The sequence below is a fragment of the Pezoporus flaviventris genome, unplaced genomic scaffold (assembly GCF_033815535.1).
Source record: "Pezoporus flaviventris isolate CSIRO_AGI_PZ_B2104156 unplaced genomic scaffold, CSIRO_AGI_Pfla_v1 ptg000213l, whole genome shotgun sequence".
NCBI classification, from domain to species: Eukaryota; Metazoa; Chordata; class Aves; order Psittaciformes; family Psittacidae; genus Pezoporus; species Pezoporus flaviventris.
In genome coordinates this window covers 11,983,969-12,008,820 of record NW_026892761.1, presented here as the reverse complement: position 1 = coordinate 12,008,820, position 24,852 = coordinate 11,983,969, and the positions used below count along the sequence as shown (strand labels likewise).

Below are 24,852 nucleotides of genomic sequence, written 5' to 3'. Positions count from 1 at the left end.
ATTGTATGAATTGGACCTAGAAACCCCCTTATAAGGTGGTTGTCAGTGGGAAAGGGATTCCTGCTGGGATCAGTGGCAGACCTGGCGCTAGTCAAGGTTTACATCAGTGATCTGTCAGTGCATTTTAAATTACTTGTCTAGGATTTGTGCCAAGACCTGTAAGGCTCTAAGCAGTACAGCAAGACTTCAGAGGTCTAAACTGTCAACTGCTTGAGTCTGGGGGTTGTTTGGTTTGGTTTGGGTTTTGTTGTTGGTCGTTTTGGGTTGTTTTTTTTTGTGGCTGGAGTGAGATTCATTTGTTCAAATGCAAATGCCTAAAGAAAATAAATCTCTTTCTGGGCTGGTTTCTCTGACTCCTGTCTGGACAATGGGGAAAACCCAAGCATTTGTAGAATGCCGTTCATCCTCTGTGTAAGACAGATACCCAAGTAAGGTCCAACATGTAAAGTAAGATTACTTTAAGTGCACTCAGTGGGAGCTATCTCTTCCCGTTAGTACAGCTGAAGATTTCTCTTTATTGTTCATTACCAGGATGAAGTTGCATGGCAATTGTCCTATGGTATCATTTAATTATGCATTCTTTAACATAGTACATACTCAAATACCCAGGATAACAGAGACTCTGGATGGTTTTGAAGGAAAGTGCTGGGGTAGTAAGTATTACATTTTTCGTTAAATAATATACCTTTCAAAATACTGATTTTTGAAAGCTGCTGAAGTGTCTTTATGCTGTTTCTGGTTTGAAATGTTGATGTAGTTCCTGTGAACTTTGACTAATCAGGAAGAAAACAAATAATCTAAATTTATTGCTGACAGTGCAGCTGCAATCAGGAAAAGGCTGCTGGTTTCTCTGGTTTCAGACACCTTTTGGAAAGGGAGCAAATGAGGAACTGACAGCCATGCTGTTTCACATTTGTGTTTGAAGCCAGTATTCAGCTATGGCTGAGCTGGGGACCAGCACTCCCCCAGGCTGAGCTCAAGTGGAGCTCCAGTACCAGTTGAGGTACTGGGTGATGCTGGTCAGGGCCATTGAGACCTCATAGTGTGCTCAGGGCCCTGACACTTTGTGAGAGCACTGGCCCAGTACCATTCTGCCTGCCGCTTGGCAGCACCACCACTGCAGCTCCGTTTATGTTTCACTTATGTAGTGACATTTAACTTCAGCCACATAGGATCACAGAATCATAGAATCACATACAGATTCTCTGTATGCAATAGAATATACTTAGTTTTAACTCAGCTTGAAAAAAGCAGTATGAATGAATTACTACCTAGTGCAGGTGGTAACTAGGAATTAATTTGTTGACTATCATGGAATCACACAAAGCTCTTCTCTAAGTCCTTTGGACTGGAGTAGATTGAGGATGATGTTAGTGGTTGTAGAGAAAAGTAGTCCTGCAGGGAGAAGAAGGAGTAGCTTCTGCATTAGGAGCTTTGATTCCCTACGTAAAGATTTTGGTCCTTAGCGTAGAGCTACAGTCCAAACCTAAAGGCTAGTTTAAAACTAGATTTTACTCTTATGGTTCACAAAGAAAAGATGGAAAAAGCAGGTTATATTTCTCCCTGGAATTGGAGATACGAGAACGGATCTTTTCATCTGGGCTTCTTACAACTGAGAAGGGACAGCTGAAATATCCTTCTTGTAGCTTTAGCAGGAACATTGAGCTAATGTGTTTTATTTCCACAGTGCCAATCTTTGTTTTGCCTTGGGAGTGCCAAAAGCCCATCTACCAGAGCACCTCTCCAAATATCAAAACCTCCTGCTTTCTTGCTGCTTTGACATTCTCTGCAGTGCAGCAGCCTCTGCTCAATATATATTATTTAGGACCCCACTATGCAAAATAAGTCATAGAGCCAGAGCCACTGCCTTGCCTGTAGCACCCTTACTAAAAAATAAATTCAACTAAAACTTCCAGTTTTTCATTCCTCCAAAGTTGCTAGAACAAACAACAGAGGCTCTACTAAAGCTGAAGTCCATTTTATCTCCTTCTTTTGAGAGTGATACATTTCAAATTGTTTTTTTACATTGTATCTGTGTCTGTACATTAGAAAAGAAATATGTCAAAATCTGTCATACAGCAGTTTATTGAATGCAGTTATTTTCTGCTGGCTTTATCTCCAGACTCACCTAAACAGGTAGTAGGTAATGCGAACTCTTGTTTGTGCTTCATGCTGGTTAGTGTAAGGTCAGTGTTTAAAATGTTATTTCCAATTATGAGCTAAGGAAGAAAAGCCCAGCAGCTCACTGTGTGTGACACAGTGGACTGTAAGGCAAGTGAGCAGTAGTCCCATCTTCTGCAAAATGCTTCTTGTAGCCTGAGGGAAGTAGCATGACTGTCCTTTACATGTGTTTCAGAGGGATATCTCCCACTGTACTTAATATCCATGTCACAAGTGACATGCCCAGGAAGGAATATTGTATAGGATATCCTATCAAGGTGACTACCTCTTTTAATTTTGCTAGTATTGAAGTCAGGGCAGCATGCAGCTACAGTGCAGATGGAGAAAGGAAACAAGCCATGGTCTTGTCACATAGCCTGAACTGATCATCCTTCAGCACTGGTTCTCCTGTTCTAAGTACATCCTGCTCTAAGTACTGTTTAGCAGCAGGCTGTGGAGCACCCTGTCATGTTAGGAGTGACTCTTCGGACATTGTGCCTGGGGAGCAGAGGGGCTGACATGATGTGCAGGAAAAGTTCATGTCCAGATGGATGCTTGGAGCTGGTAAACCAGGCCATTACCTTCAAGGCCCTTTCAGAGCCTGAGGTCACAAAGGAGAGGTCTGCTAACAACTCAGAGATAGACCAAATCGTTAAGCCTGGAGACAACCTTAAGGGTCGGAGTCATCTCAAATCTCACTGATGACATGTCAACCTTACACGTCTTTTCAGCTCGAGAACAGCTCCCAGCCAGTGTACATGCTGCATCCCATGAGGGCTGAGGTCCAGGGTTGTCATGAAACTACCCCAGCCCCTGGCCAAGGAGCTAGACAGCACCAGCTCTGACATCCAGGAACAGGGGATCAGCAGGGTACAGTGTCCATGAGCAAACAGCACCGTCTGCCAGCCTCTTTACTCCTGTGCAGCAAGCACAGCTCTCAGCCTTCCTCACCTTTTCCTAGTGGCTGCCCGTAGAGCAGTCCCAAATCTTTGTAACCTACAGGTATGTGTAGAGATGGCTTGTGATGAAACAACAGAAAGACTATGCAAAATGCTCCACGTGATGACACATTGTGAATGGGGCCATCAGAGCAAGCTTTGCTGTTGTGCAGGACCTGGAAATGTTAGATATAGGCCCATTTTCTTAAAATGTCCTCGTGAGCATGGGAAGAGGATAGAATAACCTCCAAGGCCTTATCTATAGAAGACTTTTGGATCCATGCCTTATGGTGCTGTGCTTGTAGGAGGGCAGGGGAAGGAAAATGCATGGCAGTAACAGAGCTGGAGGTATCTGCCCCCGTGCCACATCCCTGGCGTATTCCAGAGATACCAGACTCTCTCCATGTTGCATCCCTTCATTTGCATCTTTCTTCCTGTCCAACTGTCTGTCCTGTTGGACTCAGCAGGAAATACCAGCGTCCACCTCTGTGTGTCCACTGAGTCTCACCTGCTGTATGCCAGGTCTCCATTCCTGTTCCTTCAAGGAACAGGCAGGGAGTAACCGCCTGATTTCTGGTGCTGTCCTTGGAGTCCACCTGATGCCTGGAGGGCTCTGCAATGGGCTCTGGTCTCCCAGGTGAACGCTCTTGTCACCTGGGTGGCAGCTGGTCATTCAGAGAACATCTATCGAGAAGGGCTCAAGAAAGCCTTCCTGCCACCCACTGATGATTACAAGGACCTCAACTGTCCAACCATTGGGTATGCTGTGGGTGCTGGGACTTGTTCTGCAGACTGCAGAGCACTGTGGCAAGGCTACCCAAACCTTCTGAAATAGCCAGCTCATTTCACTGCTGAAGTCTAACCCCAGCAGTGCAAAGTACCCTGTGGACAGGTTTACCAAGTGAGCAAAGGAAATGAGTCCTTCCTGAGCTCAGCTGTTGTGGATGGACTGTCTCTTGTCCCTGAGCTCATCTAATATGAACAGGGACCACCCTCCCTTGGGAACAGCCAGGTGGGTTTCTCTTACCCTCCCTGGCTCCTTTGGATCATACATTTTGGTTTGAAAATGAGGAGCCTTTCCTGTGTACCTGGACAGCTGATACCATCCCACAGAAACATGCAGGCAGCTCAGCCTTTGACAACCAAAAAACCCCTCCTTGTTATTCAGAAGCCTAAGTGCCTGCCTGTAGTCTGGATAGTAGTTTTATTCTTGGAGTGAATAGCGAGAAGATAAAGATGAGCCTTTGTTTGCAGGTGGAATGTTATCCCTCCTGGTCTGAAACAAAGGGCATCCCCTGCACTGGCAGGCTTGGAGAGCTTCCCCGCTCAGGCAGGACTGGCTGTGATGGATGCTGAGCCATGCAGGGTGCTGAGCCTCCAGGCAGGTGTTGTGCAGTTGAGGGAACACTCTGTCCATAGGCAGGAGGACAGTACGATTATATTTTGTCCTCAACTATCGACACAGTGTCTCCTAAATGCCTCCTCTCTCTGTGTTATCTTCACAGGTCACCTTGGTATTCAGATGTTCTGCGACCGAGGAAGCATGAAGGGAGGAGGCTAAGTGCCAGTGGCGGAAGTCACACTCTGAAGGTGATCTGCTGTGACCCAAAAACTTTCTGACATTCTTTGCCTTGGTTGTGATAGAGAGGAAGAAAATCTTCTTCTTCACACAGTGTCTTAAAGTCCAGCGAGTTTCTTCCTCCAACATGTAGAGTTTCCAGCTCCATGAGGTTTCTTACCTGCTTCCCGTGTGGAAGTGGCTGCAGGCTTAGCCCTGGGGGTGGGTTTGGCTCCGGTGCTGGGATGACATGCAGTAACAAGGTGACTGGCTTCAGGCCCAGTTGCAAATCCATGCAATAGCCTCTCTCATTTAATTTTTTTCTCGGTGAGATTTGCTCTGACTTGCTTCTTTGAAGTTGCTTGGAAATACAGTGACAGAGGCTGTGATTTGTGTGTGATTTGCTTGGGTAGTTATGTCAGTGGTGGGTGTAATCAGTTCCTGTAATAAATACCAAGGTGCTATCATCTCTCAAGTAACTCTTTGTTCACATGGTCATCTCTGCTGCTTAGAAATCTGTTATATCCTGCCTTTAGCCATCTGTTTCAGAGGCAGGTTACTGTGATGAGAGTCTGGAAATAGTAATGAGTGCCAAGCTGTATAGGGTCTGTTCTTTCTGCTTTCATGCCAGGTTGTGCTCTGAAGTGGTTTAGGTCTTACAAGATAGCATCTTTCTTCAGCAAGTGGACAGGCTGTGCTTCCGCTTTCCATACCGCTAACTGTAGACTAACTTCTGCCTGCCTAGCACTTGGACCCAAGGATTTTCCTGTTGTGTATGTGCTCCTCTGCTCTTTGCACGTGCATAACTGTAGGATTACCTTCCGCATTTATCTGTAAGTCCACCCTAACTCAGTGACAAAGTGAAGGCAGCAATTAAAAATTAAAATGCAATCTGTATAACCACAAGAGGAGATAGGACTTCAGTCAGGAGAAATTAGAAGGCCCAGGACGCATAAAACCAAGAAGAGAAGTGAAAGATAGCAGGGGAAAATCCATGGCTTGCAGAGAAAGACAGTAAGAGAAATATTTTTACGGAAATGATGAAGTCAGGATCCGAGCAAGCTGCAGTACCAGCTGCAGAATGTTTGGGAAGCCCTGTCAGTACTGGGAGCCTCCTTCAGAGCAGTGCACCAACACTGGTTTGGCCATTGCAAGCAGTGAGCACATAGGGTGGCCCAGCTTCTGTTGTTGGTCCTAATTTGTCCACTGTTCTAGGAAACGTTTCATTTAATGCCAATCTCCACTTCCCCTGAATCATTGCTGACCTGCACCATCCTGACCACAGTGTGTACAAGTGCTTCTGCCTTGCAAGTTTACTGCATTCTGTTCCAGTGGCATCTTGGGGCTAATTAAAGCTTTTACATCAGTCCCTTAGGTTGCAGGTGCTATTTTAACTTTCCTCTTCTCTACAGAAGGCTGTGACAGACTTTGGGCGTATAAGCTGGATGAGAGAGTTGAAGCACTATACAACTTTCTCATTGCTCTCTTCTCAAAGTGTGGAGTTTCGGGGTTGTTATTTCTGGAAATCCAGAGCTGCTATTGATTTGAGTATCTGTTTGCTGTGTCTGAGAAGCAGAACTGCCCTGAATTGGCAGTCAGTCCCTTTCGTGCTCTGCCTTTCCAGCAAGCAGTTTGAATCTGTGACACACAGTGACTTTTTGGGTCCCTCCCAGACAATCCCCTCTAACAGCAGGTGTGCCTCTCTGCATTGCAGATCGCTGTACATCTCACTCTGTTTAAAGGCAATAATGCTCCTTGAAATCCTCCTTGCAATCGTGATGTGAATTTGCTTCTGGCTGCCTCTCACAACACAGCAATCTCTCTTGTGCTGGAACTGGTGGCTGTCTTATGTATACTACCAAACAGCTGTCTGATGGAGTTGCTGCACTGTCAATTAAGCTGACCACCAAAGAGGCTTTTCTGATCCATGTGTGGCAACAGAAATGTGTCTCTGAGTTGGTCAGTGCATGGCGTTAGCATCTTGCAAAGGGGAGGGAATGAACAGCACTGCTCTTGTGCTTCTGTAGCAACATGCCTTTTAGAAAGGTGATCCTTGTGTCAGTCTGTTGGCAGGGGAATCCTGTCATGTAGGACTTGTAATAGATTTTTTTCAATGTTACTTACAAACACATCCACTCAAAGCCTTGTGATTGGCAGCACAAGAGTAAAAGGATCATGCTGTTTAATGAGACCTGTAGTGTGCAGTAAGTCATTGCTTATTGCTTCCTTGCTTAGGTCCCAGTCAAGACTTACCTTTCCTTAATGCAAGTATTTCCTACCTTCAAGTATGTTAATTGCTGCTTTTCAGACTTCATTTATTCAAGAACTGTAACTGGCACCAAGTGCCATTTTTGGCAGCCAGAGCAGGTACCAGTTTCTTACTCCTTTAATTTCTTAAAGCAGGAGATGGACACTGCTCCCACATCCCATCTGAGCAAACCAGAACCCTGTCTTTCTTTGTGTAAGATCTGTCTGGGACCTCTTTCCCCATTCCCATCCTTTCCTCTGCAGCCTATCCCACTGTACCAACTCAGTCCTACTTCCATAGAGCTTTCCAACCTTAATCAGTAGTACCAGCTAGCCTGCTGCTTGCTGGAGGAGATGCCTTAGCACAGCCCATGTGCTTCTCACCACAATGAGTTGCCTATTGCTGTATTATCAAATGATGTCTGTGGCTGCTAGCAAGAATGATACTAGCACATCTGTAGATAAAACAGCATTTAGGGATGGTGTTAAGTAAATAGAATGCTGAGGACTTGACGCCCGCTCTATTCAGGAAGGGGGTGGTTACTGTGAATTAGCTCTGTGCCCTGTGATGTCTGTTTGCAGCTGCAGAAGTGCTCCAGAAGTGCATCTTCAAGTTTAGCTTTGTCCAAAAAGAATGCATTTCATGAACTGCAGTGTGAATCAAAGCACAGCAATTGCAAATGATGGAGCATGCAAAAGAACACTCCTGAGCTGAACTGAGACACCAGTGTAGATGCATCCATGTTGCCTGGCTAACAAGGGGTCCGACACTGCTGCTCCTGTGATAGGCAGTGTCTGCAGACCTTTGGTGGACACCATCTGGGGAAGGTTCAGAGATCACCAGCAGGAGCAATATCACAATTTGGGAATTTTATTTAGAAGATCTTTATGGTCTGCTAAGATACTGGGCACAGAACAGCTAAGAATGGAGGGGGATGAGAACTACACAGTATTGAAACAATAATCCATGCAAATAAACAATCAAATCCCATTTGATTAGTTCAGACATAAAACATGGTAAAATCTCTTGCTTCCAGTAGCCTTCTGCTTAGTGCCATATTAACCTGTGACCTTCTCTGAGAAGCAGCAAGAAATCTGTGACATTCTTAATGAGATTGGTCCAGATTTTATCACTAACTTGGTGAAACCATCCTGTGGCAGAGTTGGTTTAAAAACAGAGCTCTGCTTCAAGTCACTTGTGTTGTTATTACTCTTTATATCCTTCAGCCTTGCCAGGTCCCAAAGCTGAGCTGGGTAAGGATCAAAGGGCAACGTGTGAGTCAGAACATGGTCCTTTATCAAAGCTGTTTATCAGTTCCCATAGTGTTCTGAAAGCAAAGATTAGTGACTAAACTGCAGTAAAGGAATTGCTTTCTTATTTCTGAATTCCCTTGTAGTTCCCCTTAGATGGTAGCATTGGCTTCACACCCTGACTTTTTCCCGTTTTTGCTTGGGTTTTGGTTTGGGATGTTTTCTGCTGGTTTGGTTTTTTGTGTGCGTGTGTTTGGGTTGTTTGGGTTTTTTTAATGGTCTACTAAAGGTTTCTATTCAAGGGTTATTTATAACCTTTCATTTCAGTTGGGAACATGATTGGTGTGGCTGCTCCTTCCTTTTAGCTCCAGCCTCCTTGGGAAGACCTACAGAAACGTACTGGCTCTTCTTCAGTTCTTATTGCTCATCTGTTTTGGGACATATTTCACATGTGGATGCATCTTGTTCTGTTCCCCATTTCTAGGGAATGAGCTCTGCATAAGGAGTGTGTAAATTCCTCGCCATGCTCTTCATCCAGCCCGTTGCCTTTTGAAAGCTACAAGGGAAGCACGGAAAATCCAAATGTTTCCGCTTTGCTGAACATTTTTCTTTTCACTTCTAGGTCCTCCTGTTGAGCCCTTGGAGCCAACCAGGCCTTTACCAACTCTTCCTGTTCGCAGAATTCACTCTACTTCGGAAAGGAAACACGAGAGACAACCAAGACCTCCTAGTCCTCCTCTGGGTGATAGGCCGTCTCCTCCTGGCTCGAAACCAAACATCTGTGATGGCAACTTTAACACCGTGGCTCTCTTTAGAGGAGAAATGTTTGTTTTCAAGGTACTAAGAATTCCTGCTTACCCATGAGTCTGTCTTTAGATTTATTGCTGGAAAAGATTAATAGAAGTACAAGGTAGTAAGATTTGAAATGTCTGTGGAAATAGCTCTGTTCCTGTGAGGCTGCTGAAAGAGCAATGTTAAAAGGACAAATAGATTGGCTCTGTAACATTTGGAAACAGTGCTTGATGGGATTCCCAAAACACCCAGGCAGCCTGTGCACCAGAATGTGAACTAGACGCACTGGCAGAGAATTCAGACACCATCAGGCTCAGAGAGGAGCCACCTGTAAAGCCAGAAAAGAATACCAGTATCTAACCAGAGACTGAGCCTCATTGCCTCCAGAGATGGCATGTGTGGAACCTGGGCCTTCAGGGAGCACTCAGCTTACCTGGGGAGTTTGAGTCAACCTTGCTTGTAAAATACAGGCAGGGAGGAAGGAGAGGCTTTGTTCAATAACCCACATTAGAGTGCCTCGAACATGGAAATACTGGTGGCTTTCACTCTGCCCAGTGGTGTGAATGTGGAGAGGGATATGTTGAAGGTCATGAAACAGACAGACCACGTCAGTTGGAGAAACAGCCTGAATTGAAAGTAGTTGAAGGCTGGGACAGTATCTGCAAGAAGCCTCACAGGCCCTGTCCTGCTCTTACTCATCCTTGAGCATCCATTGTGGCTTTAACTGATGATCTCAAAGGGTTTTTAATAACTCCTTTGTGCCTTTGGATTGTGTGCTTCACACAGTCCCAAGTAATGTTAGGGCTGTGTGGCTCTCCTGGGATCTGATGGCAGAGCACCAGTTGTACCAGGACACGTGGCACCTCAGTGACGAGGCATGCAGAGAGGTCACTCACAGGCGAGTTCATAACACTTATAACTGTGCACTTGCTTCCCCCTGCTCCTTTTTCCTCTCCTTCTTTCCACCCTTTCTCACAGCACCAGCAATCAACTTCTCACCCTTTTGGCTGCCATCTTCATGGAGCACTTTCCTCACTGGAGGCAGTGTTGGGCTGGGTTGGAGCTGTCACCTGAACCGGGACTTCTGCCTTTAATGGTTGTGGGGCCTGGGCAGGGATTAGCAATGCTTGGTGCTGGATGCTCAGCCTGGTTTGACTGCAAGATAGAAACACTCAGTCTGAAGAGGCTTCTGGTTTTCTCAGGATCGCTGGTTCTGGCGGCTGCGCAACAACCGGGTGCAGGAGGGTTATCCCATGCAAATCGAGCAGTTCTGGAAGGGCCTCCCCGCAAAGATTGATGCAGCCTATGAGCGCTCTGATGGCAAATTCGTGTTCTTCAAAGGTACAGTACATTTCAGTACCAGCCTCCCTCGTCTGCCCCACATCACACCCTTGCGGCATGAAGATGGGGAAGAGAGGTACGCTGCAGCCTTGTCCTTTTCCACGGGGACACTTCAAGCAGCCATTAATTCTTAAAATATAGTTTAGCATGGGCTGGCCTTGCCAGGACAATCTCTGTGTAAAGCTAATATTGATTAGTGGAAGTTGGCTTCCATATGATGACAAGAAATAGCTCCTATTACCCAGGGAGTGATAGGCAGGATAGTCTGGAGTCTCCTGCCTATTTCCTTGAACATGTTTTGGCGAGGCATTAAGGCCTCTCCAGGTACAGGACATGCCCAAACTACATTTCTGGACAGCTGTCTCCTAAAGAGACAAAAATGTCCAACCTTACGCTGGGCCCCACATTAGCTCCTTGCATTGTGACAGTATCTGAACAGGGTCCTGTAACCTGAGAGGAAGTTGTAAGCAAGGAGGAGTGGCTCTGTACAAAACCACAGTACTTTGTCTTCCCCATTTATGTCTTCAATCCCTCAGCTCAAAGACTGTATTAAAACTTGAGGTGGCCCAGAGAAAGACAACAGAAATGATCAAAAAGTGTGGGTTGACATCCTGCAAGGAGCTCCTCAGCCTCTATGAGGAATGACAAAGACAGGGTGTGAAGGAAGTCTCTGAAATGACTGGTCTAGAGAAGGTAAATGGGAAAAGGTTTTTTAACATCCCTTCCAAAACAAGAGCTGAGAAGCAGCAAATGGAATCAGGAGGTTTCAGGTTCAAAATGAAGAGGAGGAGCAGATTTTTCACATAATACACTTAAGGCTGGAAGTCCTCACACGCTGTGCTTCATTGTGGCTATTCTACATTTAGCTCATTCAGCTACTAATTAGGCAAATCTGTTTGTTGTTTGTGTCCCCATTCACCTCCAGGAGATAAATACTGGGTCTTCAAAGAAGTGACAGCAGAGCCGGGCTACCCACACAGTCTGGTGGAGCTGGGGAGCTGCCTGCCCCGGGAGGGCATCGACACGGCCCTGCGCTGGGAGCCCGTCGGCAAAACCTACTTCTTCAAAGGAGACAGGTACTGGAGGTACAACGAGGACAAGAGAGCAACGGACCCAGGATACCCAAAGCCCATCACCGTGTGGAGAGGAATCCCTCAGGCTCCACAGGGAGCTTTTATCAGCAAAGAAGGCTGTATGTATCTGCAGTCATTACTCCTGTTAGAGCTGGGATAGCTTGTCTACCCTGGGAGCTGGGTGGCTGGATTTGGGGTGTGTGAAATAGGAATCAGGTCTCAGATGTCCTAGGGTCACAGTGGCACTGCAGGCACTGACAGTCTGAGAGCCTCCCTGAACCTCACCCTAACCCATGTACCTCCTCAGCTGCTAAACTGTGTTATCCTAATGCTGTTTCTGGGGCTGGGAAGCGGACTTGTTCGAGTTTTGCTTGCCACAACAGCCCCTACCTGGGTTTTCCTGGGCTGTGATTACAGTGATGCTGTATCTTACATTTTCCTCCTAGTTTCTTGCCTGTAGCTTAGTCACTGTTACAGGCTCCAACCTGCCTGATGTACTCTGCAGCCATTCTCTGAGCAGGGGGTTGGACCTCCAGAGGCTCCTTCCAGCACATTTCTTTCTCTGATTTGAAGATTCCTTCCTCCTCTTCCAGTTGGGGAAAGAACTTACAGAAGGGGCTTGTGCCATTGAGGCTATGTTTAAATCTGGGGCTGTGTGGCTGGGTTGGAGGAGTGCACTGAGAGCTGAGCTGGAGGATGGATGCAGGAGACCCAACACTTCCACCACTGTTCCATTTGCCTTTTTTTTTTCCTAATCACTTGAGAGGGATTAGAAAAGGAGACATCTGGGCACTTCAGGCAACGCATAGCGTAAACCATCAGCCTTTTATTAGCAGTAGCACAAGAGTGCTTCTTAACAAATGCCGCATCTTCTGGATTCTGTGGCCAAAAGGACTCATTCAGTCTTATTTCATATTGACAGATGCTTTAGTGAAAAATAACTCACTGCAGAACATACTTTAAAGTTAGTTGGGGTTTTTGTATTCACAGCTTGTCTTGGCCAGGGGGAATAATGAATGCTCTGTGAGCAGCATTGCACCCACAAGCCAGGGTTATGGCTTCTCCTTTAAATCCCAGCTCCAAAACCACCTTCACCGTTCAGTGGTTTTGGGGTGCTCTGGAATCCAAAATCCCCAAACCTGGCTGTGTTTTATCAGTGCAGGCAGCCATCTGCAGCCTTCCAGGCTGTCTGTGTGTCCTCACACAAGCACAGCTTACCCAGCTGGAAATGGTGTGGTGAGAAATCCTCTCTGTTTTGTCTCCTAGTTTATACCTACTTCTACAAAGGGAAGGAATACTGGAAGTTTGATAACCAGCAGCTGACTGTGGAGCCAGGCTACCCCAGATCAATCCTCAAAGACTGGATGGGCTGTAACCAGAAGGATGTTGAACGAAGCAAAGACAGACGCCTCCCCCACGACGACGTGGACATTATGGTGACAATAAACGATGTGCCTAGCACTGTAAATGCAATCGCAGTCGTGATCCCTTGCATTTTGTCTCTGTGTATCCTTGTCTTGGTATACACAATCTTCCAGTTTAAAAACAAAGAGGTGCAGCAAAATGTTGTGTATTACAAAAGACCTGTCCAGGAATGGGTATGACACAGCCCGCTGCACGTTTTCAACTCATGGAACTGGTAAGGACTATGGACAAAAAAAAGAAAAACAAAAAAACAAAAAAAAGAAGAAATAAAGCCTACAAACAAAACTACTTCAGTGACAACAAGTTTTGGACAGCCTGGGACTGAAATAAGCAGGAAAACTGGAAAAGCTACAGGCAGCCTTGCAGTGTGGAGCCTCTTTCCTTCTTACTGCCTCAGTCGCGTGTCAGTCTTGGTGTGCCATCCTCCACAGGCTCACTCTGCTAACATCAGAGTCTTCAAGACAGGTTTCAACTGACCTGGGAAACTTCCTTCAGTTCCCTGCACCAGTGCTCCCTGTTAAACCCAGCATTCTCCAGTGTAGCCAAACCACCTCTGAACAGAACCATTTTTTTAATAGCTGTCTCATAATGAATGAAGATCATGAATTCTATGAACAGGAACAATTCAGTATCGATAAGCAGAAGACATTCTGATGCTGAACCATTCTAAAAGATCTTAGTTTATTACAAAATCCAGGGAATGACCTGGATATGATTTTCCAATACCTGCTGGTCAGATGTTTTGTACATTCATAACTAAGCAATGCTGCCACTCAGCACAGTGCATGAGGAACCACTAAGCACTTGAAGAGGTAAAGGAGTGCGGAGCAGAAGCTCAAGAAGCACCAAACCAGCCACCTGGCAACATCAAGCCCTAAACTGGGACAATCTGAAGACAAAGTAATTGGGTCTAAATCATGGGAATTCATGATTTTGTGTTGGGAGCCATTCATGAAAGTAATAATATTTAAATGTCACATGATGTTCTTTTAAGCTCCCATCAGCAAGAAACAATGAACCAACGGTTGCAGATACACTGACAAACATGTATAGATGTACCCTGCACTCTGCCCCTGTTACAATGCTGGGAAAAGATGAATTGTTGTTACGTGGCATGTGTAACTAGATTGTGGAATTTGTATGTTGGGTTTCAGGAGAATGGAAATGTTTGTTTGGAGTGGGATCATGATGTTTTGCTGAGCTAGTCAAAATACAGTGAGAATTAGGCTTGTTTGTAAAACTAAATCCAATCCCTGTAGATGTCACAAACATATACCTTCAAAACTTCTGGTTTTTGCTCACTTCTTCACAGGCAAGTGTATGGCAAGGCCCAAAGGCAGCGTGCCCTGCAGCAGAACAAGGTCAGCACTAGCCACATTTGGCAGAGACATAAAACCCAGGTAAAAGCTAGATAAATACCTGAACTTTTGGCTAGCAAGTCCTCACAAGTCTCTTCTACAACTGTACCTTCTGCTTATCCCTCTTACAGTTGTGACTGGTTTAGGATGTTGTGTCCTAGCCACAAATTTGGTCATTTTGTTGTTGATATTGGTACTTCCACCATGTTAAAGAGGGGAGGAAAAGTTTCTTGAAGTGCAGTGTAATGGGGAAGTTCAGACCTGCATGGAAGTGCCATTCCTTTAAGCACAGGAACTGCTTTTCATGCTCTCTGGAAGGTGATTAGCATGAGCCCTCTGCCTACAATTGAATTGAGTGCAAGCAGTGCAATGCACAGAATGTCCAGTTAGTGTAGCAAAGGTGCAGCTTTAGAATGGCAGCTGTGAAAAACACCCCAGGCATGACAGACATGCTCAAAATGTTCCTAATTCCAATGATGAGGAATGAAGAAGCAGAAAAATCATTAGCATTCTGAATTTCCACCTAGTCCTCAACTATTGCTATGGTGAAGCAGGATAGACAAGAGACTTCTAGTGAAGCCCATTAGGACTGCATAACGTGGTTTCAAACTGTATTTTGTCCTTCATAACTTGATTTCCATAGCCAAGCTGTTTATTGTGTTTATACATTAAAAACTAGAATTACAAACGTATTACAAACTAAGTGAGGAGCTATAGATGCAAAACTTTGAATTTTAGTGAAAAAAGTGACAATGTCTCATGATGGGTGAAGGAGTGCAAAGGACCAAATGAAATCGGAGCTACTAATTAGACACCCCCCCACACGTGCTACTCCGTCGTTGCTATGTGTACTATGTATGTGGTAGAATGCACACTGAATGCCACAGCCACATGGCACATCCAACTCATCTGTACGCTGCCATCTCTTCTGGGACTGTGACAGCCCAAACCTTTGAGCAACTTCCAACAGCCATCATTAAAAAACAAACGTTATTACAACCTAGAGGAATGTCTGGTTTGGTTTGTTTCGGGCTTTCCTCCTGCCCAGGGGTAGATTTTTGCTCAGTTACAAGTGGTACCCACAGCACAACACCCAGGGCTGCAGCAAGTGGAGCTGTTTCCTGTGGGCTCTGTGGTGTTCTGCAGAGCCAGGCTCCCCGCTGCAGCAAGGCAAGCTGCCTGCCCTGCACTGCCAAACCCAGCCTGCCCCGAGGAACTGCTGCTCCAAAGAACTGGATAAGCAGCTTGGTGCCTTTTCTGTCTGGTTCATGAGGGGCTCCTCCTGTAAAGCCACAGTGTGTGTGTAAGTGTTTAAGGGGCTGAGGAACAGCCCTGTACGGTTACAAGTGCTGGGAGGCTGGGGCAGGCAGGTGAGCAATTGACCCACCTCACACTGCTATCGTCTCACTTTTGTCAAAATCAGCCCCTTGGCAGTCCAGGGATGACTCGGCTCCAGGCCCAAACATCAATATTGATGTAAGGAATAGTGCCTAAATATTCCCACCCCTGAGCTCTTTGCTGGGATCCTGGTTTATGCTACAGAAACACAGCAACTATTGGCAGAGGATCGACTGGGTCTGCTTCCCACTAGCGCCTCCGTGGACGGGTGCCCATGTTCCAGTTCTGTGCAGAAGCACAGCTCCAGGACATATTGCCACCGCAGGGGAGCAGGGCACAGCACTGCTTTGTCAACTCTAACCTGGCAGCAAGAGGCTCTTGTCACTGTGCTCCTGGCAGGGACACAGCACCCTGCAGCACAGGCCACTTGTGCAGCCACAAGGGAGTCCTGGCACACATTTACTATGAGTGCAGCAGTGGCAGCCCCTACGACGAGCAGCCCTCGACATGCACTACCCTGCACTCAACATTCTACTCCTCTATGTCCATTTTTGACTACTTTAAATAATTGCATCACCAGTAAAATAGGCTCATTTTCCAGGTAAGTTAGAAACACACTGGGAAATGCAATCACTACAGTCAGAACAGAGATGGTTCTCCACTGTGAGAGGGATTAGTTGTTCCTAATTTACCTAGTCATTTATTTAGTCATTAAACCTCAAGGAGATCTATCTCCCATCTCACACCGTGAGGACTCAGGTTCACAAAAGCTTGAGTGAGGGATCCTGACAAACACTTTTAAACTATGGCAGCCAAAGCTACACACCCTGTGCCTTCCGCACTGAATCTTGAGCTGTGATTATGTTCACTCCTCCCTCAAAACCTCTGCACAACTCTTCTCTATCCTGTCACACTCATCCCAGGGCTTGATTCCAGTCTTTCTCATAGTACCAGACTTTCTTGTCCAGCACAGCTGTAGTTCCTCAGCCAATTCCAGCAACCCTCTGTAACACCCGAGATCAAATGTTGGCTGCCACAGCCTGATAGCAAAGTTGGTAGATACCTGTTGCATATAAACCACAGGCTCTTAGCTCAGCAATCTCCTTTTTAAGAACCCTGAGACCCCATGGTAGCAACTCCCAGCACTGCAGACAAACACCTTGGTTTTATTAACCATTCCTTACCACCACCTTTGGCATCTCCACTGGAGAGTGTGGACTCTGAGATAAAGCACATATAAGCACATACACGCACATACACTGCACAGTGCTCCAAGTGCCTCAGGTTGTGTCATGCTAAGGGTCTGCCTTTTGTAACTGCTGTTCTTGAGCTCTCATTCCTCCCTTACTGTTTCACAGTTGTCCTCATGGTCTCATCCTGCACCTGCCAGCTCTAACACTGCAAGGCAGGCTCCCATGGGAATGAAAATCTCACTCCTTTGCACCGGCTTCTTTGGGAGTTTTAGCTTACAGAAACCACTCTAAATACTGAGACATGCTAAGAGTAGACCTGGAGCCAGTGCCAAGTTCACTATATCAAAGCTGACATAAACACCAATTGCTGACTGTAAGAAGCAAGAAGCTATGAGCTGCTTACAGGCTTCCCCAGTGGCAGAAGGAAGGGGAGATCTCTGGAAATGGCATCCCTGGCTCAATTACCATCCAAGACAGGACTGCTATGACCAGAGAAGATCCTGTAGCAATCTTTATTTAAGGAGCAACCTTTAATCAAGACTTAAAAACCCTTCCCTAAACATCCAGGCAAAATGAAAAAATAAACAAAAATGAAAGTTTAGTCAATATCTTCTACAAAGCCTGAAGCACCAAACAAAAAACTGCCCACGCTGCCTTCAGACCTGCACTCAAGAGAACCCGACAGTAACCATAGCCTCATGATGGGAAATGGGATGCTGGGGAGGGACTCTTCATTAGGGACTGCAGTGACAGGACAAGGGGTAACGGGTTCAAACTTAAACAGGGGAAGTTTAGATTGGATCTAAGGAGGAAGTTCTTTACTGCAAGGGTGCTGAGGCATTGGAAGGGGTTGCCCAGAGGTTGTGAATGCTCCATCCCTGGTGGCGGCGTTCAAGACCAGGTTGGATGAGGCCTTGGGTGAGATGGTTTGGTGTGAGGTGTCCCTGCCCATGGCAGGGGGGTTGGAACTGGATGATCTTAAGGTCTTTTCCAACCCTAACTATTCTATGACTCTATGATTTCTATGCTTCCAGTACACCTCTAGCAGCCAAGCAGAAACAACTGAAGTAAGAGATAAGTGACCAGCAGCTGTTTAGAAGCAAATTACTATCTTCTACTTGAAACCAGTACTTACAGCTCCTTTTTGTCATCATCACACCCCTGCAAGGGCAGAGTTCTCAACCACCAAACTCCCAAATCTGCAACATCTGACTGAATGGTGTAACTGGTTAGAACCGTGTTACTTAACCTTTGTCTCAAGCTACTTGAGATAACTCTTGAGAGAGTCAAGATACTCTTGAGATAACGCAAGATGGGGTGGTTTTGATTTGATGATTTCTAAGTTTCCCAGCATAGGTGGCTATCTCCTGTAGAACAAACTGAAGCCCACTGGCTATCGTGCTTGTCTGAGCTCTCTTGCAGGTGCCTCAGCAGCAGCACACGTACCACCAGACAACAGATGAACCACCACTGTTCCAGGGGCAGTCACACACTGCTGCTGTCAGAAGTCCCTGGACTGTCCCTGAGAAAGTCCAGTTTTAACGAGAGCTGATCTTTTCAGCATCACTACCCATGGGGGAACAGCTGCAGGTCAGAGCAAGAGAGCAGGGGATGACTCTGGACTATTTCGTGGCACATAAATTACTGTGTTCTTGGCACTGGACATACAAGGGGATTTTAAGTCTACATACAGCAAAACCACTGCTCTTTGGCAAGAGTGTGGAAAGAGAGGGCAGTGCCATGTGTGCTGAACTAGAGTGCTGTGTGGGACAACACTGACATGGGATTATTTAAAGGCAAAACAATCTCTAGTGATCAATATCCAAGAGCCACAGGGGTAAATATAGCAGGCTCACGTGAAGGGTACAGTCAGCATCACAACACGAGAAAGCACAGCTGAAGAACTGGAAAATGCCAGCAAAGGGATAGAGAGCATTCCTTATTCATAACTTATGCATGTTATTTGTCAGGTGACAGTTTACAAAACACTACAAAAGATTGGGTTTGTAGCCTTTTCCTTGGGCCAGGCCTCCAGAAACAACATCAGAAGGTCTGGATGTCTGTAATCCAAAGTGCAGCTTGACACTTCACTCCTTAGGAGCTTTCTGGAAAGTAGAAACTGACACTGCTCATGTCAAGCTAGAAAGAGAAAACGGAAAGGAGATTTAGTCGGTAAGTGCCAGAGAGTGCAAAAGGCATTTCAAAACACCAATACAGTCAGTTCCCCAGTTACAAAGGCCCAGTACAAATTTCCCTTCCTAGAACATGTAAGTGGGAAGCAGACCTAGTGTTGCTCACAGCCAGCCCCAAGAACAAGCTAGTCAAGCTGGCAAAGGCAAGATGTGCATTCATGCTGGTCTGGATAGTTATCAGAAGCTCAGAGCAAGTTTAATTATGGCTCTGTTATGCTCAGAGACATCCAGCCTTTATACAGCAACTGTACAGGGGCAGCAAAGAGCTCTCCCAAGGGGTTCTTCATTTGAGGAATTCCTTAGACTTTCCTTAGGCCATAAACCATTCCCACACACTTTTACAATAAGTGAGAACTCAGCCACTAAGTTACAATGGCCCAATTAGTTCAAGAACACACTCCAGCACTACAGCAATGATTCCAAGAGTTGTAATCAGAGGAAAGCCCAAATGAAGCATGCAGAGCACATTCATCTATACACATGCCTAAATCCTGTCAAAGAATCTGCATGCATCAATGAACAGGGAAGGTCCTACAGGACTGCAGGAAGGAAACAAGAAAACCTGCCTCCCATTAAAAGGTAACTAACTTGGGTAAAGCTTTTGACAAAAAGGCTTAAAAACCCCAGTAATTAGGGCAGCAGCCTTAAATTAAAAAGATTCAAAGCAGCAGCAGGCAATCTCCAGAGCGTTTTTAGCTCCAGAAGTAGTTGTAGTAGGCATTTGTAGCAAACATTAGGGGTTACAACAATCAAAAGCCGAGATGTCAGGCAAAGTCACTGGCATTTTAACTTTTAAAACAACATTTGTTTAAAAAAAGTCCATTCATGTCATAGCCAAATACTGAAGAGCTAGAAAAAAACAGGTGGTATCCAGAAGTTGGAATGGATATTGTTCACACAAGAAGTATTCTGACTGCAATAAACTCCTCTACACTTTCCATACAGGACTAAGCAGGCTCAGCAGCTGCAAGGAAACAAACCCCTCTGCAACAAGGTAACTGTGGTCAGTAACCCCATGAAAGGGAAGAGGAAGTGAAACAACAAAATAAAAATAATAAAAAAGTTGCAAAAAAGAAGATAAATCAGTTATTAAACCATCCAGTTTTATAGTAAAATCTTGCCTGTTTTGACCCTGGCTATACAGACCTGGGTCTTGCTCACCTGTCAATCAAGGAATCTCTCATGTTGGTAGCAATGGTACTTGGCTGAGCTTCATTCAGCCTGAAGATACTCTCAATGACCGAGAGCTCAGTGCTGGTTGTATCCAGCCCACAGAAGGCACACCAGTCGTTGACAACCATCCCTGCTGCAATGACCTCGCTGCCACGATTCACTGTTCCAGCCTGGCAAAACAAAGCACAAGACTTACCAGGGTGTGCTGACAGCAGCACGTTCCCTTATACATCATCACTACAAGTCTTCAACTCATGCTCCTGCAAAGACTAAAGCTTCTGCCATAAACGTTAGAAAGATTTCAGATTAAAGGTTGTCCATTAAACTTTTTTATCTCTGGAGAGCAAACTGTAAAATTCAGTGAAATAAAATCTAACAAGAAGGAAGCATAAAGGCACAGGAATTGTGGAATTCACAAATCAAAGTGAGCAGGCAAAAGGTTTTATTACTTAATTATTTAAACACTGCCTTTGGCCAAACCACACACATTCTGTACAAATCCATCAGCACAACCTACATAATCCCAGCAGAGCAATGTTTCAGAAGCAAACTTAAAGGTGTTAAGCAGTTTATTCAGACTCAGAAAACGTATAGAAAATGTCTCTGAAGACTTGCTCTGTTTAAGTTGTCTCTCCTTATCTCTCACTTGGAACAGCTCTGCAAACAGCAGCTGGGAGCCCACGAGATGTAGAAACATTAAAACTGAGAACTGGGCTGCAAGGGAATGGCAAGAGAAAATACAAACCCAAAATGCCTTACCACGAGTGGGACCTGGAGCAATGAAGACAGCTCATCCTGATCATCAATTGAAGTTCTGGGGTGCACAATTCCTCCTTGGTTACTAAAAACGCAGTAACTTCCTACCAGCACCTGATCTGCTACCGTTTGTCTGAAAACCTCTACCTTCAGTACATCTGCCAAGATCTCCTCTGTCTCCTGCAAACAGAAAGACAGGATAAAGTTCAGCAAAATGGTATTGTAGAATTTGAAGTCAAGCTATTCCTACAACCACAGCTGGGCTCCTGCTGATGCTTCCACAACCCCTTCCAACCCAATCATTACAAAACACTTACTCAGCCTCCCCAACCACTGGGACAAAGTTCTCTTATCCTTCTGTGTAAGGACTTCCTTCCACTGCAGCATTTCACAGGGAATTATTTTGATCCATCCCTCTCTGGCTAGCTTCCCTTACTTTTTACACTTAGTTAAAACATAATACACTGCAAAGACCATTACTTTCCCTCCTTTTTTTTAACTTTGCAATCTGAACACCAAGTCCCATTCCTTTAGCACAAACTGAAAGCACTGTAAGGACCTTCACTACCTGCAGTCACACAATACCCTTCTCTCTAATGCTATGAAGACATCAGTTCTCAAACATAAAGTAGCAGCAACTTTGCCTCCTCTGTCCTTAAACTTTCACACAAGAAGCTTCCATTTTCCTTCCACCCCTTTGTAAACCTGCACACCACCACATCCACAGGCTCTTTCAACTATTATGAATTTCAGCAAGCTCAGCAGTAGCTTGTAACTACTACTGCTATAGTCCTGACTGAACTCTTCTTTATGCTCTCTTCATCACACACATGCACAATCTCTTATCCATTCTATTTCACACACACAAAGTGAAGTGCACCTGACAATACGCTTCCACATCCTGCTTCTTCCCTTCTACAAAGTGCGTTCACTGCAGCATGCAGAACAAGAGGGCACACACTATGCTTGGGGCAGGGTCCACAGCCACAAATCATTACAGAATGGTTTAGGCTGGAAAACACTTGAAGCTCATACAGTTACAATCCCCTGCCACAGGCAGGGATACCTCACACTAGACCAGGTTGCTCCAACCTGGGACACTGCCAGGGATGAAGCATTTATCACTTCTTTGGGCAACCTGTGCCAGTGCCTCACCACCCTCACAGTAAAGAGCTTCTTATATCTAACCTTAACTTCCCCTGTTCCAGTTTGAACCCATCACCCCCTGTCCTATCAATACAGTCTATGATGAAGAGTCCCTCCCCAGCATTCTTGTACCCCCTTCAGACACCAGAAGCTGCTCTGAGGTCTCCAAGCAGCTTCTCTTTTCCAGACTGAACACTCCCAATGTTCTCAGCCTGTCTTCATATGGGAGGTGCTCCAGCCCCTGATTATTCTTGTGGCTCCTCTGGATTTTCTCCAACAGCTCCATGTCCTTCTTATGTTGAGGACACCAGAACTGCACACAGTGCTCCAATAAAGAAATATAAGAAGCAACTGAAAGCAAGTCAGAAGTCCAAAGTCCAACTAAGATTTCTCTGTTGAGAAGAAAGGAAACACAATGCAGCTCACTCCATGACAGCAGCTCAGCTGTGAGCACAGTTCTAGTCCCCATGCTACACACAGCAATCCTAAACAGCTCCAAACCCAAACTGCACCGTGGCAATCATTTCACATGTACCTGCTATGAATTTAAAAGCATTATAGAGCCATTTACCCTGTCAAGATCTGGGTGAACAAGAGCGACATAGTCATTGCAGGTAGTGACATTGCCCAGTGCTGAGAGACGCTCCTCCACCCGTTGGATTCGTACGGAATCTGGCAGGCTATTGCGGATGTGCTGGAGCTCTTGGTCTGTTGTGCTGCTTGGGACCAAGAGTCCATGTCTGTTTCCTACAATGACACCAAAAAAAAAAAACAAAACAAAGGAAAAAAAGAACGTTCCCCAGGGTCCTGCTTTCCCACCAGTCACACCATGGCTTGAACTACCCTTGCTCCATCCACTCCTCCCAAGCCCAGAATGCAGCCCAAGAGAAATAACATTTCCCTTTAGAAAGAACAGCTTCACTGGTAAGAGCAAACCAGGATGAAGCACAGACTTAGCTCATACAAACGGGTGAATGGCACCTTTAATCACTGCTCTTTTTCAACAGAAGTAAAGGAAGCCCGAGGTTCCCAATGAAACACTTTAACAGGAATTTCCCCTATAGATGCCAACTGCCCCCCAAAATGTACAGATGCTGCTTGTCTGCATTCCTTCTCTGTTGCAAAGCAGCAAGATGGGATGGACAAAGCCATTCTTTTCACAGAAACAAAACTCAAGAAGGAAGCTTGTCTGACTGAATGGGGTCCTCCTCGCCGGAGACAGACAAAAGGCTTCTTTCCACCTTTTCCTTCTGTTAATGCCCCCCCATCCCGGCGCTGGCACTGCAGCATTAATCTTGAGAGAAACAGAACTCCCGCTTACTGCAAAACTTGCACGTAGTTTTCACCCATCTCCAAGGCCCAAGAGGTGAACCCCCTTCCCCCGAAGTCCCTTGTCACCGAGAGAGTTCTTTTTCCATTTTCACCCCTCTTCCCACCCATGAAGACAGAATCCCAGCTTGGTTTGGGCTGGAAGGGACCTTAAAGCTCACCCAGCTCCAACCCCTGCCACGGGTGGGGACACCTTCCACTAGCGCAGGCTGCTCCAAGCTGGCCTTGAACACTGCTCGGGACGGGGCACCCGCAGCTTCCACCCTTCAGGCTGACGGGCGCGGCCCGCTGCAGACCCCCCCCCGCCCGGGCTCGTCCTCCCGATTCCGCCGCTGTCCTGTGGCCCCGCGGGCCGCCCCGTCACGTACCCACACACATCCTGCCGATGATGCGGCAGCCGGCGATGGAGGCGTGCACCACCGGGATGGTCCCGAACAGCTCCCCCTCGAACACGCTGCAACGAGAAAGCGCCGTCAGCGGGGGCGCGGAGCCGGGCCGGGCGCGCCGCGCCGCTCCCTCACCTGTAGAAGTTCTCGGAGCCGCCGATGGCCACGAGGCAGTACGCGTTGGTCAGCTTGGCGAAGCAGCCCAGCTCGTTGTTGTTCTCGAAGCTGGCGCGGACCGCCATGGCGGGAACGGAACGGGAACGGGGCGGGTACGGAACGGGAACGGGAACGGGGCGGGTACGGAACGGGAGCCTCACCCTGGGCCGGAAGCACGCGGCGCCGCGACTTCCGCTTCCGCCGGCGGCGCGCACAGCGCCCGCTACCGGCCCCAGTGCGAGGGGGTCTGTCCCCGGGTCCGCCGCGCCGCGCTTGTCCCCGCGGGCCATGGCAGGTCCCAGCGGGCTGCGGAGTGCCCTGCGGTGCCACCACAGGCACAGGGCGGCGGAGAGGGTCCGGTGGAGGCCACAGGGATGCTCAGGGGTCTGGAGCATCTCCCTGATGAGCAGGGATTGCGGGAGCTGGGCCTGTTTACTCTGTGTGACCTGCTCACAATGGCTCTGCCTTAGCAGGGGGTTGGACCTGGTGATCTCCAGATCAGCATTCCAGCCCTAATGGTTCTGTGACACTACACTGTGGGCCACCAGCCCCTGTGTGCAGACACAGCCGTGTCCAGGTACCACCCACGTGTGCACACCGTCCCTGCCCCCGCGTGACCTGTGCCCAAGCATCACCTTTGAGCTGACACCATCAGTGCACAACAGCACCCACTTGCAGCTGTCACCCACGTGCAGATGACACCCAAGTGTCTCAGCACTGATTCGCTCCCTACAACTGCCTGACAGGAGGATGGAGCCAGGAGGGGCTGGGCTCTGCTCCCAAGGGACAAGGGATGGGACAAGAGGAAACGGCCTCAAGCTGCAGCAGGGGAGGTTTAGATGGAGATGAGGAACACCAAAGGGTGCTCAGGCACTGGAACAGGCTGCCCAGGGCAGGGCTGGAGTCACTGTCCCTGCAAGTGTTCACACACCGTGGAGATGAGGCCTCAGTGCCATGGGTTTGTGGTGGCCTTGGCAGTGCTGGGGAATGGTTGGACTGGATGAGCTTAAAGGGCTTTCCCAAGTTGATTCCATGATCCT

General features: G+C 46.8%; 2 protein-coding genes across 3 annotated transcripts in view; one reads left to right on the top strand and one right to left on the bottom strand.

Annotated features, from left to right (window-relative positions):
• MMP24 (matrix metallopeptidase 24) overlaps positions 1 to 15,146 on the top strand; it is a 36,351-nt gene extending 21,205 nt beyond the window's left edge. For both annotated transcript variants that reach the window (XM_061442066.1, XM_061442065.1), the window contains 4 exons: positions 8,777 to 8,991; positions 10,149 to 10,287; positions 11,213 to 11,479; positions 12,627 to 15,146. In XM_061442066.1, coding sequence (XP_061298050.1) covers positions 8,777 to 8,991; positions 10,149 to 10,287; positions 11,213 to 11,479; positions 12,627 to 12,964 — 959 coding nt within the window. In that variant the 3' untranslated portion in view covers positions 12,965 to 15,146. The remainder of the gene's footprint in view (positions 1 to 8,776; positions 8,992 to 10,148; positions 10,288 to 11,212; positions 11,480 to 12,626) is intronic.
• Positions 15,147 to 18,600: 3,454 nt separating this feature from the next.
• Positions 18,601 to 23,940, bottom strand: EIF6 (eukaryotic translation initiation factor 6). Its single transcript, XM_061441411.1, has 6 exons — positions 23,792 to 23,940; positions 23,639 to 23,724; positions 22,513 to 22,688; positions 20,799 to 20,975; positions 20,028 to 20,209; positions 18,601 to 18,813 (listed from the first exon to the last, which is right to left on the bottom strand). The coding sequence occupies exons 1-6, from the start codon at positions 23,896 to 23,898 to the stop codon at positions 18,804 to 18,806; spliced, it is 738 nt and encodes a 245-aa protein (XP_061297395.1). The 5' UTR covers positions 23,899 to 23,940; the 3' UTR covers positions 18,601 to 18,803.
• Positions 23,941 to 24,852: the final 912 nt, after the last annotated feature.